The 20,326-nt window shown below is 39.9% G+C and overlaps 1 protein-coding gene and 1 long non-coding RNA gene across 7 annotated transcripts in view; one reads left to right on the top strand and one right to left on the bottom strand.

Annotated features, from left to right (window-relative positions):
• The window catches only part of LOC140106189 (uncharacterized), a 296,249-nt gene that overhangs the window by 146,402 nt on the left and 129,521 nt on the right, over positions 1-20,326 (bottom strand). The window lies entirely within an intron of this gene.
• The window catches only part of ADAMTS14 (ADAM metallopeptidase with thrombospondin type 1 motif 14), a 103,557-nt gene that overhangs the window by 75,671 nt on the left and 7,560 nt on the right, over positions 1-20,326 (top strand). For 3 of the 4 annotated variants that reach the window (XM_072130453.1, XM_072130452.1, XM_072130454.1), the window contains exons 14-21: positions 936-1,059; positions 2,305-2,388; positions 2,994-3,157; positions 5,298-5,463; positions 8,012-8,144; positions 10,236-10,443; positions 13,223-13,352; positions 17,299-17,409. In XM_072130453.1, the coding sequence (XP_071986554.1) occupies positions 936-1,059; positions 2,305-2,388; positions 2,994-3,157; positions 5,298-5,463; positions 8,012-8,144; positions 10,236-10,443; positions 13,223-13,352; positions 17,299-17,409 (1,120 nt within the window). Of the gene's footprint in view, positions 1-935; positions 1,060-2,304; positions 2,389-2,993; positions 3,158-5,297; positions 5,464-8,011; positions 8,155-10,235; positions 10,444-13,222; positions 13,353-17,298; positions 17,410-20,326 lie in introns of those variants that run through there. The other variant, XM_072130455.1, reaches the window with a different exon arrangement.

The raw sequence follows: 20,326 nt of genomic DNA, 5'->3' as shown, positions 1-20,326 counted from the left end.
TAGGAAAGGGTTAATCATTATCCTCCTTATCTAGAGAATATTGCACTTGATATTCAGCTCTTTGGGTTAATTAAATTAACCAGGGACTGCCTGTAAAGATCTACCCTAAGTCATAAGACACTTTCTCAGGTGCTTTCATCTATCAGGTGCAGTGGTGTACAGGGAGAGAAAGCAGATTTACAGAAGTTCCTTGAATATGGAAGAAAGGCAGGGGAAAAGTAAAGTCAGACTAATAGATTTCAAAGTATATTATGCTTTCATCTGCACTATTCATTTATAGTACTGCACTATAACATTTTGTCAAAAGTTTTCTTGCCATCTTCTGAATGGATGGAAGTGTTACAGCACCAAAAGAAATTATATGTCATGTTAAAGAGGAAAACTGTAGATCAGTCTTTCTTAAAACTTAATGAGGAGGTTCTTCTAGAAAATTAAAAGTAGTTTCCTGCATTGTCCATTACTATCATCACTGACTGGGCAGTATCAGACAGTTTCTGGACATATACCTTCACTGGTAACACTCAACTGGATAACTACTCATAATTTACACAACATGAAAGGTCTAACAAAGAATTATCTAGAATAATGGGGAATGCAATTATGTAATAAACACGATGTATTGGTATTGTTCATACATATTAGGGGCCATATACCTACTAATATACATACTATCACTGTCAAATTTTTCTTACACAGCAGATATATTTGTTTAATTTCTGACTTCCTCTTTGTTTTTGCACCTTATATGCCTATAATAGCAATTATATATTAATTACATCTAACAAAGGCTATCTTTGATGATTCTACAGAACAGGTGAAGTAGGATAAAGCAGCTTCCTCCAGGACTCTTTACCCAGGTTCTGTGACACTCATCCCTTATCCTACCGGATTTGTCTTAGAGGGCTCTTCTCTTATCTTGTTACTTTATATTACAGAACTTCGGATGTGACAAGGAAACTGGCTCCTTGAAAGAAGATGATAAGTGTGGGGTTTGCGGAGGTGATAATTCTCACTGTCGAACTGTGAAGGGAACGTTAGTGAAATCCCCAAAGCAACCTGGTAAGAAATGTTATTGCAGGATAAAGGGAGGAGGGGCGCATGGGGCAAAGAATGACAAGTGTTTGTAAGTGCAACTTTATCATATTTTGTATATTCCTGTAACACAGTGCTATAGGCCCTTTATGGCTGGAGCAATATTAGCATATTTGTCTAGCACTATACATTGCTATATACATCTTCTCCAACAAATTCAATAGAGGTTGGTCTGCTGATTAAAACAAAGTTGGGACTTGTCTTTAGCTCTCACCATTTTCAAGTAATCATAATTTTAAGTTATTATTAGCGGATCGGGACCGTGTGGTACAGTTAGCTCCAGCCCAGAAACACCCACCTGACTGAATGTCTAAAAAGCATATTGGAAAGCTTTTGATGGTTTCTTCTTGCACCAGAGGTGATCAAGTCTAAGTGGACTTGGAAGTTTTCGACTAATAAGTTGCAAAAAAGTTTCAAATTTGGCTCTAATATGCCAATTGGCGGATTGGAATGACTTTGTGCCTAAATTTGTGACTTTTAAAAATGCCTCTTTAAAAAAGATCTTTCTATTACATCTGGATTCCCATTAAAAATCTGGAGCAAGTCAACTGTCTTGAAGAGAAGATGTTGGTTTGGCCAAAAATTAAAAATTTGCATGAATAAAGATATTTTGAAGACAGAAAACTAAGATAACTGCAATGATACCCCAAATTTATATAAACCTACCATAAAACAATGCTATTTAGTCTTTTTTTACTGTCAGATGGGTGGCTTTAAATGGGCTGATACCACTTATCTGACAGTAGAGAGCGCAAAATATTGAAATTGATTGCTCAAAAATGGTGGAAACTATAGAAGAAATCCAACCAGGCTGGAATCAGAGGAACAATGCATGAATAAATGATGCAACGCTTTGGAGTAGGAGCATGTGGTAAAAGGTCCAATTTAATGAATTTATATTTTCAAAAAGTTGTTTATAAACCTATTTACCAGTAATACTACAGCACAGGGAATTAAATGAGAGGTCTAGGACTGCTGCTAGGAAGTTCTGAAAATGTTTTCCTTATCCTATCTTGGTAAATGTATTTGCATATTTCCCTGAAAAGCCTAGACGTAAAAGACGGGCCTGTTGACAGACTATTGACACACCAGCCTAAGAACTAGTTTGTCTTTATTTAGGCTTTACACTTCAGTGACTGTATATTTCCACATAACATACATATAGGGCTACTTAAATCCAGACTCTGTAAAGAATTTTTATTTTTATTGCAGCTGGTGTTTTAAAAATGTTTGAGATTCCAGCAGGAGCCAGGCACATACAAATAGAAGAGACAGAAGTGTCTTCCAACAATCTTGGTAAGAGAATCCAATGACTTCCAAAAACAGTAGTCTACAAAAATAAGTTATTTCTGAAAGTTCTAGTATGTTTAGTGGTATGTTTTTAAAGATGTTGAAAATGCAGCTCGACTGTTCAAATGTTTTAAAATTGTAAAAGTTTAGGGATAGAAGTCGAGGTAATGGAGCCGTTTTAGTTCTCAATATTTGCTGGGTCATAATTTATGACTGCAAGATGAAAAAAATGGTAGGGTTTGGCCTAACTTTAACGAAGTAGAGAGAAGGAAATGCTTGTCTGTGGATAAATAAGCCCACATCTTCAAATTAGGAAGAGCCAGGGTGCGAAGACATAGCACATCTTTCATCACTTTACAACATACCCTAGCATTGGCTATGGTTTTTTTCTTTTTTGGAAAATCCCAAGTGGAAGCTGTATAAACCTAAAAGTGGCTGCAATTTATTAACTTTGTTGTGTAAAAATTTTATTTGTTCTAATGTATCATGTCTTTTAATGGGTCATGACTTACATTGGTTGTATGCTCTGAACACTCAGATTTGTCCTTACAGTCAATGTGAACAGAGTTCAATATATTCACTTGCTTCTTTCTGTTATATTATTCCTACAGCTATTAAAAACCAAGCCAGTGGAAATTTCATTTTGAATGTTAAGGGCAAAGATAATAAATCAAGAACATTTATAGAAATTGGTTTGGAGTGGGAATACACTGTCGAAGATGGAAAGAAAACTGTGAAAACAACTGGACCATTACATGAGCCTATTGTGGTCTTGGTAAGTGATCTATACCTCTATCACATAGTAAACATTCAACTATATTTGCTGTACCACAGTCATTCTGGTAAGTAAACAGCAGAGGGTAATAAATCTCATGTAACAAACTGTACTGCTGCTGAATAGCCCTCTAAGTACTAGTGCATCCTACTATTCAGCGTTGGCCTGGCCCACGAGAGAACCAGAAGAAACTCCAGTGGACATAGGCCTCAACCTCTTACAGGACCCTAAAAGTACAGCAGAAGCAGCTCACAAAGTCTGGTTACTGACAAATCTGTTCTCCAGAATGATTTGTTATGGTGCACCATGTTTCAGGGCAAACAATTATAACATTAGATGTGTTATAGAGAGACATGACGTGAAGTTAGGCTACAGAAGCAATGCTAAAAACCAATGCTATCGACAGGTGGTAGTAATGCACTTGGTCTGTGGAGGATGTAGTAGTGCACGCCATGTGCGGAGGAGGTAGTAGTACACGCTGTGTGCAGAGGAGGTAGCAGTGCAAGCCATATGCAGAGGATGTAGTAGTGCTCGCCGTATGTGGAGGAGGTAGTAGCGCACCCCGTATGTGAAGGAGGTAGTAGTGCACGCAATTTGAGAACTTTGCTACTAGAAATATAAATCTTCTAAAAAAGTCAGAAAATTTTTATTTTTTTCACATTTTTCTTAAAATGTTGAATTTTTATCACAAAAAACTCAACCAAATCAAAATTATACTATGTATACATACTATATTATACTACTAAAATAAACTACAATGTGTCACGAGAAAATCTCAAAATCAGTTTGATAAGTGTTAAAAAGTTATTACGACACAAATAGACACTGGTCGGATTTTTTTTAAAAAAGGGGCTGAGCCTTAAAGACGTAGCAAGTTTGCACGTTAAGGGGTTAAGGAGTGTGTCACAGTTGCCCTATTCTGCAATGAAAAGGGCGTTCCACTGCGCAGTGGGACTGTACAACACAGTTATCATGCAGAAATGATAACTGTGTCTGACAGAAATGTGTTGTATGCCATATGTTAAAGGTGCACAAAAAAAAAGTCTGTGCACTCTGCCTGGAGCAGTGCAGGCGGCGGCAGATTCATGAAGAACTTGCAACACATTTCATCAATCTGTCACACACTGCACCCTCTACAGGCAAACTGAATGCACCATTTCTGATAAATGTGGGCCACTGTATCCTTAAAGGGGTATTCTCTTCTGGGCATTTACATTTTGTTTAATCTGCCATAAATATATATTTCTTCAATTAGATGTTAAAAAAATTTACCTGTGTGAAGATAATTTCTTATAAATGTAGTCATATGGTCCCTTAGAAACAAGACTGTGTCCTTAGATACGGCCACCTCTGTTGAAGTGATTGCACAAAGAAACAAAAAGTTTTTGTATATTAAATGTCTGGGAGTTACTGCAGGTCCCACAGCCGTCCTGTGGTAATGAACGCTGAAGCCAGGTAGTCAGGCAGGGCTCAATAGCGCATCTCTGGCCACTACTGCCAAAAAGTGAGGTGGTCGAATCCAAGGAAGCCATTACGTTTCTAAGGGACAACATGACTACATTTATGAAAAATTATCTTCACACAGGAACTTTTTTTTTTTATAACATCCAATTGAAGAAATTACGTATGGCAAATGAATGAAATTAAATGTAAATGCCCAGATGGGACTACCCCTTTAAAGAGACCTGCTGCCTTTCATGGTTCACAGCCCATGAACCTCCATCACTGACTTACATGTGAAGGATTGGCTCAAAAGGAAGTGCTCTAAAATGTCTTGACGTCATTCATTCTAAGTGCCTGAAGCAAATCTGTTCTAGTTTATCCATGCTAAAATCTCAGAAATTCCATATTCTTTGTCATATGTATGATAAATGTTTCTTGTACACAAAATGTTTTGATGATGATTACTTTTATGTTAATATTTCAGTATAGATGTCATTTCTAGTATATAAGTTAATAGGTTACACTTCCAAATTTGTGTTCCAATGTATTTTATTCATATTTTTGCAATTTTACATCAAAGAAATGCGGTAGATATGGTTGTAAAAATATAAATGGATCAAATTATGATCAAAAACAAAAAACATTAAACTCAATAAAGAACAAATATCTATCATGACATGTTTTTGTTACATTCAAGGTTGTGCCTCAGGATGAAGAGCTTAAGAGCAGCCTTACATACAAATATATTATTCATGAAGACCTTTTACCAATGATTGGTAATAATAATGTCCTACTGGAGGAGATGGATTCTTATGAATGGGCACTAAAAAGTTGGTCCCAATGTTCCAAAGCATGTGGCGGGGGTAAGCATATTAATAAAAATAAATTATTATTTCTATAGCGCCATCATATTCTGCACCGCTACATAGATCAATCAGATATACAGACATATACAAACACAATAGGACATACAGCGTGGTCTGACAGTATTTGAACCCCTTTAATTTTTTCACTATTTCATTGTACACCAATTGGTAAGATAAAAAAAATTTTTTTGGTTAATGTACACTCTGCCACCCATCTTGACAGAATAAAAAGAAATGTATATATTTTTGCGAACAAGAAAAACCTGAAATATCACATGGTCATAAGTATTCAGATCCTTTGTTCAGTATTGAGTAGAAGCACATTTTGAGCTAGTACAGCCAAGAGTCGTCTTGGGAATGATTCAACAAGTTTTTCACACCTGGATTTGGGGATCCTCTGCCTCTTCCTTGCAGATCCTCTCCGGTTCCCCCAGGTTTGAAGGTGAACATTGGTGGATGCCATTTTCCAACAATAGTCCCTGAATTGTTCTGAAGCCACTCCTTTGTTATTTTAACTGAATGCTTAGGGGCAGTGTCTTGTTGGAAGGTGAACCATCGGCCAAGCCTGAGGTCCAGCGCACTCTGGAAGAGGTTTCATCCAGCATATCTCTGTACATGGCCACATTCTTTCCTTCAAAGATACCACTTAAAAATTAACACCAAAAAGTTCCATCTTCAATTCATCAGACCAGAGAATCTTAGATCTCATAGTCTAGGAGTCCATCATGTGTTTTTTTGCAAACTGCAAGCAGCTTTCATATGTTTTGCACCGAGGAGAGGCTTCCGCCGGCACACTCTACCATAAAACCCCAACAAGTTAGGGGCTCCAGTGATAGTTGACTTTGTGGAACTATCTCCCTACTGAATATCTGGAGCTTAGTCAGAGTGATCTTGGGGTTCTTCTTTACCTCTCTGACCAAGGCTATTCTCTCACAATTGATTAGTTTGGTTAGATTCCAGGTTAAGGCAGAGTTGTGGTAATCCCAAACTTCTTCCATTTACGGATTATGGAAACCACTGCGCTCTTAGAAACCTTGAGCGCTGCAGCAATTCTTTTGTAACCTTGGCCAGATATGTGCCTTGCTACAATTCTGTCCCTGAGCTGTAAGGTCACAGGTGTGTGCATTTCCTAATCAAATCCAATCAGTTTAATCAAACCCAGCTGTACTTCAATGAGGAAGTAGAGACATCTGAAGGAGGAGCAGAAGGAAATGTGAATTAAATACGAGTGTCACAGCAATGGGACTGAATACTTATTATCATGCAATATTTTAGTTCTTCTTGTTTAATAAATTAGCAAATACTATATATACTCGTGTATAAGCCGAGTTTTTCAGCACAAAAAATGTGCTGAAAAACGTCCCCTCGGGTTATACACGAGTCAATAAAGTAAAAAATAAGTAAAAAAAACACTTAAAAATAATAAACTTATATACTCACCCTCCGGTGGCCCCGGTGTGCAGCGCTGCTCCCCTGATGTCCGTGCATCTCATCTTCAGGCTTCCGTGTCAGTCTTCTTTCTTCTGCTGGGCGCCGCCATGTTCTTCCCCCGGGCGGCACCTAGTATGGCGTCAGCAGCGGCGCGTCATACTAGGAGCCGGCCGGGAGAGAGCAATGACGGCGCCCAGCAGAAGAAAGAAGACGGGCACGGAAGCCTGAAGACGAGATGTGCGGACATCAGGGGAGCAGCGCTGCACACCGGGGCCACCGGAGTGTGAGTATATAAGTTTTTTTTTTTTTAATGCTGAGGGCAAGCTGTATACTACTGGGGGCAGGCTGTATACTACTGGGGGCAAGCTGTATACTATAGGGGGCTGGTTGGCTATATACTGGGGGGGGTCTGTGACCAATGCATTTCCCACCCTCTGCTTATACTCGAGTCAATAGGTTTTCCCAGTTTTTGGTGGTAAAATTAGGGATCTCGGCTTATACTCAGGTCGGCTTATACTCAAGTATATACGGTATATCTACATTTCTGCAGAGTGTACATTAATGAGCAAATAAGATCTTTTTTTAACTTAGCAATTGGCTGCAATGAAACAAAGAGTGAAAATGTAAATTGTTCTGAGTACTTTCCATACCCACTGTAACAGAGCAATAACATGGTCAGAGTAAAGAATATAAGCAGGGCCCTGCTTACAATCTATGAGGAGGAAAAGGTGACACAGGAGGAGTACAGCTTGTACAATGGTCCACCTATTTTTTATAAGGGTAATGGTAATTGGAAATTTATTTAGGTTTCAGGTCAGGACATGCATGTCAATTCATTATATTGTATGGGACTGCTGGGATAGCCAAGTATAAAGAGTAGCCATCTCCGACCACTCCCATAGGCACCCATTAGTGATAACGGGACCTCAATTCTCTCAAGAGCTCTGGGGTGCCAGCAGTCTGCCCCTCACAAATCAATTTATCACTATTTGTAGTAGGATAACTTCGGAGATCAGGATGAACCCATTAAATAACCAGTATCAATAGCTCTAGATCATGTAACAGTGTAAAAATACTTTTAATTTCATAATTACTATATTTTTCCAACTCCCAGGTATCCAATATACAAAATATGGATGTCGAAGGAAAAGTGACAACAGGATGGTTCAACGAACTCTGTGTGACAATAACAAAAAACCAAAACCTATTCGTAAGCGATGTAACTTGCACGAATGCTCCCAGCCAGGGTATGAACAAGTTAGTAACATGATCTTAAAAATTGTGTTTTTAATTTCATCATAAAGCCAATACTATCAAAAATGTTTTCTGCAAAACCGCAGATTTTAGGAACTATTATTTTTAAGGAAATCTACTATTTACTGCACAAGTACTGAGGAATCCCGGGAAAGGGTGAGAAAGAAGGTAGTCCATCAGGCCAATTAGCAGGCCAAAAGTTGATTTTAGAAGGAAGCCAAGGATAACAAATATAAGAAGTCACAGTGTCTGGATATACGAGTTGGTGCCCTTGGTTTACCATGCTTGATTTTGATGGTAGATTTCCTTTAAAGGAAAGCTGTCGCCATGTTTTACCCCACTAAACTACAAGCCCAGGCAGGTTTTGCTAGAAATGGGCTTTCTAGTATTCCCTCTTTTATTTGCCTATGAAACATCTCCTCCTAAGTTCGGCAAATGTGGCTCTTTCACATGAGATGTGTCAAGTATAGTGGTTGCAAGGGGAGTGCCAATTCAGAAGCCCCTACCTTTGCTTCTGTGGTACCTAGAAAAATGCTTTTTGAGTCATATTAAAAATAAGAATCTCATATTTCCAATCCTGTTTGTAGGTACAAAAGAACTAAAGAGAGGGGCTTCTGAAATTACACTATCCCTGCAACCACTAAACTTGACTCATTCTGGCCTCCTGAAACTAAAAGGACTGCTTTTTGCTGTTAATAGCTTAGAATTATACAAATAAGCCTCAGGGGCTCCAGTCTGGCTTCATCGGCTGCACTTCATTTGACATTTCTGCCCGCCTCCTCCCCTCCTCTGCCAAAAAACAGTGATATTAGCTGCAATTGCCATGCATGACAAGAGCCCCTGAGGCCGATTTGCACAATATTAACAGACGTTTTTATCAAAAGCTAAGCTGTTAGATACAAAAAGAAGATTAAATCTAGTTTCAGGAGGCACACGCAACCATGTAAGTGTGTTTGACTTAGAAGTAATGCATCGATGTGATAGATTTCCTTTAAAGGACGCAGACCATCAGCTTTACTGATGGTAAATGTGTCCTGCTAACCAGTTACTGGGGAAGTATTTTCCTCAGAAGTTCTTTTACTATAACTCTATATGCTGAGATTTCAAAATTATATAGAGTAATAAACATTCCCAGAGCACCTCAGAGCGACTCATCTTAAGTTTTTCACTAGCCTGTTATGATACAAGTCCTGCCTGGTCCGAAGCTCTGTGGATGATCGGGACCAGGTGGACTTGAGGTAGTGAATAAATTAAAAGACAAGCTGCTCGGGTGACACAGCTTGAGCGCCCCAGACTGATTAGCATAATTTTTATAACTCTATATTTCCAAAATCTCATAGATAGAGTTAGAGTTATTATTAAAGAAATCCTGAGAAAAATAGTTCCTCAGGAACTGGTTAGTAGGACGTGTGTATCATCAGTTTTACTGATGGTAGATGTCCTTTAAAGGAGACCATGAATTACAGTGGTAAGGAACCTGGGAAGCATTGGAATGAAAGCAAGTGTGATTCTACCTGTTTAGAGGACCTCAATAATACAAATTTCTCCTTTCTATTGTACTGGTGTATTCAGGACGATGATACGAGTGAAGCCTACTTGTGATATTGCCTTATTGGCACGTTGCAAAAAATATGTGGGTTTTGGTTGTAGTTTGGGCACTTGGTCACTAAAAGGTTCACCATTACTACTTTAAAATCTTTTTAACTTTACTCAGTTAGATTTTGTAAAACCATAGTGGAGAGAACACAGAATTTCTTTTTTCTGTGACTTGTGGCTAAATGCTCATTTACATGCACCTTTTAATGGTCAGCTTTATTTAGGTTACCTCATTGCATCTGGTTATCATCATGGCTTTCTGAAGGCTTGTACTGAAAAGATATTAGACTCACTGACATCTTGTTTCCATCTTGCTAAGCTGCTGAAATTAATCACAGAATGACTTGGGCTAAATGCAGAATGATGCATTGCACATTTATTTATACTGCAGTGCTCTAACTAGGTCATACACTGTATAATGAGGCCGCAGAGCACTATTCCAAAATGTTTATTGAGTTACAAAAACAAATATCTGACTTTCCTTGTAGATGGGTAGCAGATGAGTGGGGAGCGTGCAGCAAAACTTGTGGCAAGCTGGGCGTCCAAACTAGAGTGGTCCAATGCATCCAGCACCTTCAAAATGGCACAAATCGTACTGTCCATACCAAGTACTGTACTGCTGAACGCCCAGAACCAAGGAGGCCATGCAACCGCATACCATGTCCTGCCCAGTGGAGGACAGGCGCCTGGTCACAGGTTAGTGGTTTTACAGCAATACAATCAGAGAAAGTTGTAGAATAGAAATTAGATCTTTCATTGGAGGATGTTATTCACATTGATATCTATCGTGCCTAAGCCCCTCAGGTTCATTTGCATAATTTTTAAAACCTTTCTTTCATAAAAACAAGGTTTTAAGAAACTAAAAGAAAAGCATAACCTTACATAGGGGGCACACACCAGTATGCAACTGTGGTTGGTTTACAATCCTTTATCCTGGTGGTAGATATCCTTTAAGACTGCCATATGCTCTGGGCTGTGTCAATATCATAGCCCCTACAAGTCTGGAATTCACTTCCTACATATGTTATTGGAATCAAGCTTCCCTTCTGCCTGCTTTCAATCTATGTTTTCAGATCCTGTGGAGGACCTTCAAAAGGTCCTTAAATGGCTCTTGTGTACATGTGTATTGAGAGCAGGAACATATGTATGTAGATTCCATGGCTGTAGGTCCTACTCAGTATTACATTTGGTCAGGGGTTTAGGTGGCCATGGGCCCCGTAGAATTCTCAGGTCCCAGGCTACCACCTAAACCGCCTATAACCCACTACTGGTTATGTTGCATATTTAGGCAGTGAGTCCCAAGCATGTTCTATCGTACCTATCGTATCGTAATCGTAAGGTAAGAGGATGTGAGGACAATCTATTGGAGATCTTGTAGCTTTGGTAGAAGCTCACTTAATTGTAGATATATTATCACTTGCATAGTATTTAAAGCAATTTCCTTGGAATTAAATAAAATGAAACTGAAGTGACAAAGAATGACCAATATGCAGTGAGGAGTGCCGCTACACCTCACCTATCTAACTGGTTCTGTGATGAATTTGCTCACCAATTTGCTATAAGTGACCAATCATAAGGATAGGTCAGCAACAGTAAATTCACAGTCTCCACGCTTGAAACATTTAGCCTTGGCCTATGTCATGTACACATATCTGGAGTCTCTATGGCATTTAAGCCTGATTTTCATACCCATAAAAAGAGGATTATTTCTCATTTTCAGTTTGTGGTTATCCTTAACTTAAATCAGAAAACATGCTGCACTGTCGTATCACAGAGCAAAGGCAATTGAAATAAATATAACCAATTTACATCACACTTCAAAGTAGATTTTCTTAATAATACCACCACAATGGGCCATGAAAGAAACATTATCTAAATGTGCTTATCTGCTTGAGGAACATACTGATAGTTGTTTATTAGGTCAATTTATTCTGACAGGTTCCCTTTCACTCATTTAAACTTGACTACTTAACATGAATTCCTCTCTGACTTGTGTAAGAGACAGGTGTTATATGAAAACAGTACATTCAATTTTATGTTAAAGGGGTTATTCTACATTCTGACATCAGTGTTTTATCAATGATACAATAGAACCTGAAGGCTTAAGTAGCTCGTAGGTGATGGACCTTTTCCAGTCATTTTCTTTTATTTTAATTAGTGCCTACTAAGTGCTGCTCTCCCTTTTCTTTCCAAAGTTATGGCATTTTCTATTCTGAAAGTGTTTGACAAAAATCACTCACCAGCGGTGAAGTGGGCGGAGACTAATGTCTGTCTGTCTATGCTCTCGAGCTGAGGCCAGTTAGCTTGCCCACCAATCCCTTGATGCCTTGTTTTCTCTCTCAAAGTAATGTAGCATTAAATTTAGTTTCCCACAAGTAAGTCAGCAGAACACTGCACAGTGCACATACAGGATGTATATGGCGACCAGCCTGGCAGCTTCCATCACATGTAGGAGCAGGGAACATGTAATAAGTGTTAGAAATCATAAGTTACTAAGGGTTAATAGCTTATCTGCACAGAGCTGATACTGCCAATGACAAGGTGGGGGATGGGTGCAGCATGACGAGTGGAGAGAGACAGAGAAAGTTCTATAGAATCACAGACTGCGATGGAGGGACTGATAGGGATCAGGGGAATCTTTTACCTCACTATTCTGTGCAGGAGACATGTGTATCTACAGTCTTGGAACACATTCAGCTCTGCTACATACACAGAGAGATCTCTGTCACATGACCTCCTCCCTTGTGAGCAGGAAGCAGCAGCCCCTCCCATGAAATCATCCAGTTTGTAGAGTTTGCTTATAATATGGACTCCAGGGACTGTCAGCACAGGTAGATTAAGCAGCTACTGCAGCACTTAGGTAATCTGAGGGGTATAGCGAAGAAACTACTGGATATAGGTAACAATGATAACAGACAAAGTTGTCTTACATCCTAAAAGCTATTGATTTGAGGGGGAAAAAAAACTTTACAGTTACTCTTTAATTCTTTTCTAGAATGTCTCATCATTGAGAGTCTGACTCTGATCCTTGCCAATCAGTAAAACACTGTGACCCAATGAAGACACCATACCCATTTAGCTCCTTTACTGTCCACATGACTGTAATGAGAAAACCTCTGGCATGTTTTATCTTATTTAGAGCACAATAATTGTATCTGTATTACAGATGTGCAATTTCCTCTCTGACGTCAAAGCCACTTTAATACATGTAGGTATACGAAAGTAAATATTTAGTTAAAAAAAATAATTCTGGCAAAAAACTAAGTATACATGTAGACTCTGCTGCTCTACATGTGCTTTTCATTTACAGATATTCTTTATATTTATTTATGAGACTCCAGGGAGGTTGTGGTGCATCTGTTGTCTGTTTGTAAGAATCCAGTGACTTGGATCATACTTCACATCCTGCGTTCTCTGAAGTAAATCTCTACACTTCCACAAGCTGTGATTGATGTTATCTCATTGGCTTTTATAGTGCTCATCAAGTTGCGGAGAGGGTATCCAGCAGCGCCAAGTTGTGTGCAAAGCAAGTGATAATGTTATCGGGCAGTGTGATGGCGAGAAGCCTGAAACAATCCAAGTCTGCAAGATGGCACCCTGCCCAGGTATGATAACAAGATGCTGCATTAACATTAAACCTGTATAACTTTTGATTTCTAGGAAATCTGGCATTATGTTGTTTTAGGAACACAAGTGGAGGTTGTAGAAACCACAGCCAAACTGCTGAATCTAAATATACATATAGCAGTGGTGAGGAACCTATGGCACGGGTGCCAGAGGTGGTACTCTGAGCTCTCTCTGTGGGCACCCAGGCCATCACCAGAGAGGACACAAGGCATCTTCATGGATTCTTATACAGCCAAGGACTTGCCGCACTCAGTGCTATCTTAAAAGCATTGGCAGGAGGTTGAAAAACTTGGCTGCTTTCTTCCAAAAACAGTGCCACACCTGAGTATGGTTTGTGTCGGTATTGCAACTCTGCTGGATAGAGATTATTGGACCTGAGTCCCAATACTGCTACAAACCATGGTCAGGTGTGGTGCTGTTTTTGGAAGAAATCAATCAAGCTATTCAATCTCTGGTTAACTTCTATAAAGCAACAGCACTGCCTGAGACTACTGGAGGGATTGGATGGGGTGGGCAAATCTGCATTATCATTGTAGCTCCGGCTCCAGGCCTGACAATTCCTTCTGTTCAGAGGAACCTGAATTTGTGATCCTTCTTTTTACTGGACAAAAAAAACAAGCCCCCAATTGAGGGGGGGAATGGACCCTACAGGATTAGAAGCACTAGGTGGACAAGGGTAACAACCAATGACAAATTTTACCAAAAGGTCGCCCGGCTTGCGACCAAAGAATCCCTTTTTATCCACCTGGGCCAAGGTGATAGGATAAAATGTAACTTTTATTGCATATTTATTAAGACCGATTCAGTGAAGAAATTTAAAATTACAAGCAAGCAGTGCCCAAACTTCTAGTAACATGGGATACAGGGACACTGTCAAGAGGCAACAATGTGTTTAGATGAGGAGTTAATTCCACTACCTCCCAAATGTCATTCACTATTATGAGTTGCAGACAGGATCCTCCCTATATTATCCCTATGTTCCTGATAAACCAGATGTAGTCAGCCCTAAGCTGGACCTAGGGCAAAAGCCTATAGTTGGAGTCCCTAGGGACAGTGGTAAGTATAGGACACTGGTTGCTGCTTATTAACCCTAGAATGCATACCTGGGGCCTCGCAGGCCCGCTCTGTTCGTTTTTTTCTTTTTACTGCAAGATTACTTTACTTAGAATTCTGAAACTCTAGGTATTCCTCAGTTATATAGTTGTTAGTCATTTCCAGTTGTTCATATATTTTTATGTTACAGGCATTTCAGTATAATAACTCTTTATTGTGAATACCCCATATTTACATACCTGGGGCCTTTTAGGCCCATACTAGGTTTACATGTAATCCTAAGTCTTTTTGTCTTTTCTGTTGCTGGGGAAAACTGTGACTTAGGCTGCATTCACACTGCCGTTGCCCGCCGTACCGTAGCGGGCAACGGCAGCGCACGGGGAGAGGAGGAGGAGGTGAGCGCAGCTCACCCTCACCCATCCCCATAGGGATACATGGCGCACAGCGCCGTATTACGGGAAAAGATAGGACATGTCCTATCTTTTTCCCGGGTACGGAGCGGTACGGTGCCGCATGTGTGCTGCACTGTACCGCTCCCGTTGGGCTCCATGCGCCCATTGCCGCCTATGGGGGACATATATCGGCCGTATATACGTCCCCCATACGGTCGTGTGAATGTAGCCTTAGCCTTTATGACTCTGCTGTTGTGGATTGTGCCTGACTACATGGTCATGTGATCTTGGGAAGGAGGCTACCTCATGATGTCATGCGTCTCTGACATCATCATAGTTCCTGAACATGAAGGAGTCAGCTTTCTTGTTTCTTGAAAAAGAAACTCTGAGCTCCAAAAATCCAAAGATTTCCACTTCACCTAAAAGAAAGTGGTGACCTGCTGAAGGTGAGAGGAGGGGGCTGCACAGACACTAACAAAGAGTCTACAACCCTTATTGTAATCATTTTTTTTTCATTATAGTTTACTGACTTCTAAGGTTACAATGGCACAGTCTACATACAGGGGTTTGACTGACCAAGAAATCAAAGCAATCATTTTTGATAGACAGTCCTGTGTAAAATACTACAATTTCATCTTCCAGATGTTGAATTACAGATAACATGTGAAAGATTTTGCGGTCATTAGTAAATTCGAAAAGGAAACTTTGAAAAGGGGTATTCCTGCAGCATGTTTACTGCAACTTTTATATAAAAAAAAACTTTTAGACAAAAAAACCTTATTATAAAGAGTTATATCGAATGAGTATACAGTATTGGGCGTTTTTTGCCCGTTCAGTTACTTTGGGTTTTTTTTGCACAAAATGTTTTTAATTATTCATATCTTAGGATGCATTCTCACTAGTGCTGGTGTCTGCCAGGAGTGATCCATAATGGATATGATCTCTTGGTAACTCCAGTTAAGGCTTAGCTGGGGACACCAGGAGGTCAGATCCATTACAAATCCCCTCCCGGCAGACACCAGCGCTAGTAGGAATGCATCCTTACTTTGCATTTTTTAAATAAACTTTAAAAAGTATTTTTATTTGAGTTATTCTATGTTATCTGCACACGGGTCTAAAAGGCCCCAGGTATGTAAAAGTGTAGATTTTTATGGTCATGCATTCTAGGGTTAAAATATAACACATCAGCTAAGCCCACCAGTGTCCTATACTTACCATTATCCCCATTACCCCTTGGGTCGCCAAAAAAAAAAACTTACATACTCACCTTAGGGTGGTCCCAATGTTGGGAGCGGCTCTTCGTCTGTCTTCTATGCGATGCTCCGGTCCGCATGCATTCTGCTGGCCGCGCACACAGTGATGCGTCCACTGAAGACGTCATAGTATGCGCCAGCCGGCAGAGCGCATGACCGCGTCTTTGCCAGCATTTACAGCCGACAGAAGAGAAGCTGCGTGGACCAGAGCATCGCAGAGAAGACAGAAGAGGAGCCGTACCGAGCATCGGGGGAGCCCGAAGGCGTGTATGTAAGTTTGTTTTTTTTATTGACTTTTATAAGCTGATGTGAGTTTTTTTTAGCACATTTTTTGTGCTGAAAAACAGCTTATACACGAGTATATACGTTAAGTTTGATTTCAGTTGTTAGCAAGCAATTTGACTCCTGGAAATTTAAAGGAAGCTTTTACTATATCAGGGCTACTACACCTCTGGAAATATCCTATAGAGTGACAAAATTGTCAAAGTACTAACACATATACTCGACGAACCAGTATCCATTCTCTACTGAGTTTTAAAATTCACTTTGCATGGTATGAGTACACTTGGTTTTAATTTAAAATAAAAGTGAAGTTTTAGTGATTAAGGGGTAGTTTTGCCCTAAGGGCATTTTTGAGGATTTCATACCAGCACACCAGTGTCTCTTGGGCAGGTACAGAGATAAAGACTGGCACCAAATGCCCCAGTGCTAATAAAATGCATCTATCATATGGAAAGCAATACCATTATCTAAATGCCCCCTATAGCTATCTGTAGACACATGTGAAAAACAGTTTTTCACAGCAGATTTGAATCAGATTAGTTTCTGTGTTCCACAGATCCTCATGAACTATAATGTACGTGTTAGACATGCAACATCCCCCACCAGAGCATAGCCTTTTTGGGCTTGGGGGCAGCTGGATTCCCTTTGGAGTGGCGGCAGAACTCCTTGTTTTTATAGATTGTATTATTAAAAATACTAGCACTACTAATACTACTGCAGTGCTTACAGTAATTTACTCCTGTGGCCTTGTTGTATCTAACTTTTTCTTATAGTGAGTATGGATGAAATAAATCCTGGAAATAGAGGGGGCTGGAGCACATATTGGATTATAGTCTTTTCATGTCAGGTTTATCAGGTCTCCAGTAGTAGAAACAAGTCTGACCACACTCAGATTATTACTTTTCTGTATTCTCTCTTACAGATGTTTATGTTTGCTATTTTAGGTAAATCTCCAGGGCTTGTACAACAAGCAGTAACCAGTGACTTAAGTACTCCAAAAGCTCCATGGGCTCCCTCACTAAATTCTCCTAAGAATCCTGTGAATAAAATATCAAGTAAGTACAGAGAAGTACATACAGTAAGTAGCTACTGCATATGTTCTATGGGAAATGCATTGCATATGTACAGGGCAGAAAACCTGGTTGTGTCCAAGGACCTATAGCCAAAAGGTGCCTCAATGCTTCAGATGCAGCACCAAGCTAACAAAGAGAAGATGATTCGGTTGTACAAGTAATGACCTATTAAACCCATAGAGAACCAGTTTAGACTGAATACTAAGGGGTTGGCCACTTTACCTTATGTTTTTTGTAATGTGTGTGTAAGTGTGGGGAGCAGGATATTAGGTAATTGACCAATATACATCTATTAATAGTTCTGCGCTGCTTTCTTGATATGTAAAGTGCAGCCTCCTGTCTTTTACCTCATCAGTCAGACATTCCTGTCCATAAAATGGCCGCAGATGGAGGGTCATGTGATCTATCTGTCCATGAACAATCGCCATTGAGAGATCACATGACCCTCCATCTGCGGCCATTTTATGGTCAGGAATGTCTGACTGATGAGGTAAAAGACAGGAGGCGTCACTTTACATATCAGGAAAGCAGCGCAGAACTATTAATAGATGTTTATTGGTAACTTACCTAATATCCTTCCCCCAAAACTTACATACACATTACAAAAAACATTAGGTAAAGTGGCCAGCCCTTTACATTCGGTTTCTCCCAACAGCCCCATCTTATCCATGAGTGATAGCCCTTAATATTGCCCTTCATAACTATAATAACAAAAGACTGTATTTTGCAAAGAAATCCATAGCAGAAATCCATTAAAAAATCCATAAAAGTTTTGGTAGCTTTGGACCCAAAACTTTATTGTATACAATAATACATGTTCAGTCTGACCTGTGATTTGTAAAGCAGCAGAACTATTCACACCATGTATATCAATGCTCCCCAACCTATTTGTAATCAAAGCTGGCAGAACTCAACCTTCATTTTCTCCATTGATTCTGCCTGGCGTTTTGGGATCATCAAATTTATTTGACTTACTTCATCAGAGAGCTGCACTTAAATAATATGTGTGTTTAAGCTAAGCTGCTCCCCTTTAGGTTTCCTGGATGTCATTTTTTCCCATTGTTATTCTATTTACACAAGATTCAGGATGGGGCAGGGGAGGACAATAAGTACTGGACTAACATGCAAAAGCCTCAATAGTAGAGTTACGATTTTATTATTTTGTGTATTGTATTATTTTTGTACTTTATATCTGACTAAAACCACCCACATAAATAAAGTATGATGTGGCATTCACTACTGTAACACTGCCATCTAGAGTTCATGTTGCTAAATTCATGAATAGTGAAACGCTGTAGATTTAAAGTAGTTGGCACAATAAGTGGACATTCAAAGTCATATTAAAGGTTTGAAGAAATAAAGAAGCACTCACCAATTTAATCCTCTTTATATTAAAGGGGTATTTCCACAAAGAAAATAAATCTTAAATATATTCAGAATGCCATAGTTACATGGTGTGGTTAGGAAGAGACAGCAAGCATCTATTCCTCTATAAAGAAAGCAAACATAAGGCGTCCTTTTCCTAAATTGTGCTCCTAGGAGATTTGTGTGCAATGTGAAAGCTGACAGAACAACCCCCATTTGCAACTTTTTTCCAGGTTTCCAGTAAATTGCACAGAATATTAAATGATGGATAGTGGGGAGTAAAAAACAAAGATGAAAATGAAAAGTGAAGGGGTATGTCCATGAAACAAAGTTCTCAAATTTTTAATCCCCCAGTAACGTTTACACAATAAAGATAATTTTTACCCCTCTTACTATACAATTTTATTGCCGTTTTAACTCTTTTCACTCGGTATTGGTCATTGTAAAATTCCAGAGTGTGGGCAGGGACTCTCTAAGAAGACACTTCATGATTCCTCTGTGCTGACAGTGTGCTTAGATTATCAAGGTACAAGGTTTATCTACACTCATTTAGCTTCTGAACATTCTAATATTGTAACACAAAAAAAAAGAGATGAGAAAGATGAGAGATGATGAGATCCATGAGGGTGCATTCACACGTTGCAGTTAAAACTTTTTTTGTTTTCCCGACGTGTTACCCGAATATTTCTGATTTGCGTCGATTTTCCCTGAATTGCCCCGGGATTTTGCCGCATCGGCGCCGGCATGCACGCGACGGAAATTGGGGGGCGTGGCCGAACGAAAACCCGACGGATTCGGAAAAAACAACGCATTTTTTTAAAAAAATGTGTCGCGACAATTGCACTTACCTTCACTAGGAATAGGCCGGAGAATTTCAGGGCATTCCAGCGGACTTCAGCGCAGCAGCGCCACCTGGGGGGCGGCGGAGGAACTACCTTAGTGAATCCAACGCAGAGAACGCGCCGCTGGATCGCGAATGGGCCGGGTAAGTAAATCTGCCCCAATGGGGCAGATAAGGGTCTGCGGATCGCATTTCCGCTGGGTTTCCTGACTATTTACACTTTGCGCCGCATTTAACAGGGATTTTTGGCGCCGACTTTCATGGAACACAAAATCTAACTGATTCGGACTAAGCGCAGGATTTAAAATGCAAATTGTGTTGCAAGACATGCACTCACATACACCGGGAAGAAGAAGGTGAACTCCGGCGGACCTGAGTAGGGAAGCAACACATGCAGGATATCAGGCGCACAATTTTGTTAAATCGCGGCAGACTTCATCCTCGTCGGACAACCCATGTCGGGGATTGCGCAGGGACCGGGTAAGTAAATGTGCCCCATTATCTGTCTGTAGCTAGTAGCTTCCCAGCAGGAAGCGCCTATGTCTGAGCTAATGTTGTAATGCAGGGGGGTGGGCAGAGAGCACTGTAGTGTGCAGACAAAAGAAGCTATTTATTAGAAGAATAAAACCATAGTCAGAAGATTTACGGGGGCAACCAAAATTGTGTACACCAGGACTGATAGAGATAGATTGC

The sequence above is a fragment of the Engystomops pustulosus genome, chromosome 11 (assembly GCF_040894005.1).
Source record: "Engystomops pustulosus chromosome 11, aEngPut4.maternal, whole genome shotgun sequence".
NCBI lineage: Eukaryota > Metazoa > Chordata > Amphibia > Anura > Leptodactylidae > Engystomops > Engystomops pustulosus.
This window is presented reverse-complemented; position numbering and strand designations above follow the sequence as displayed.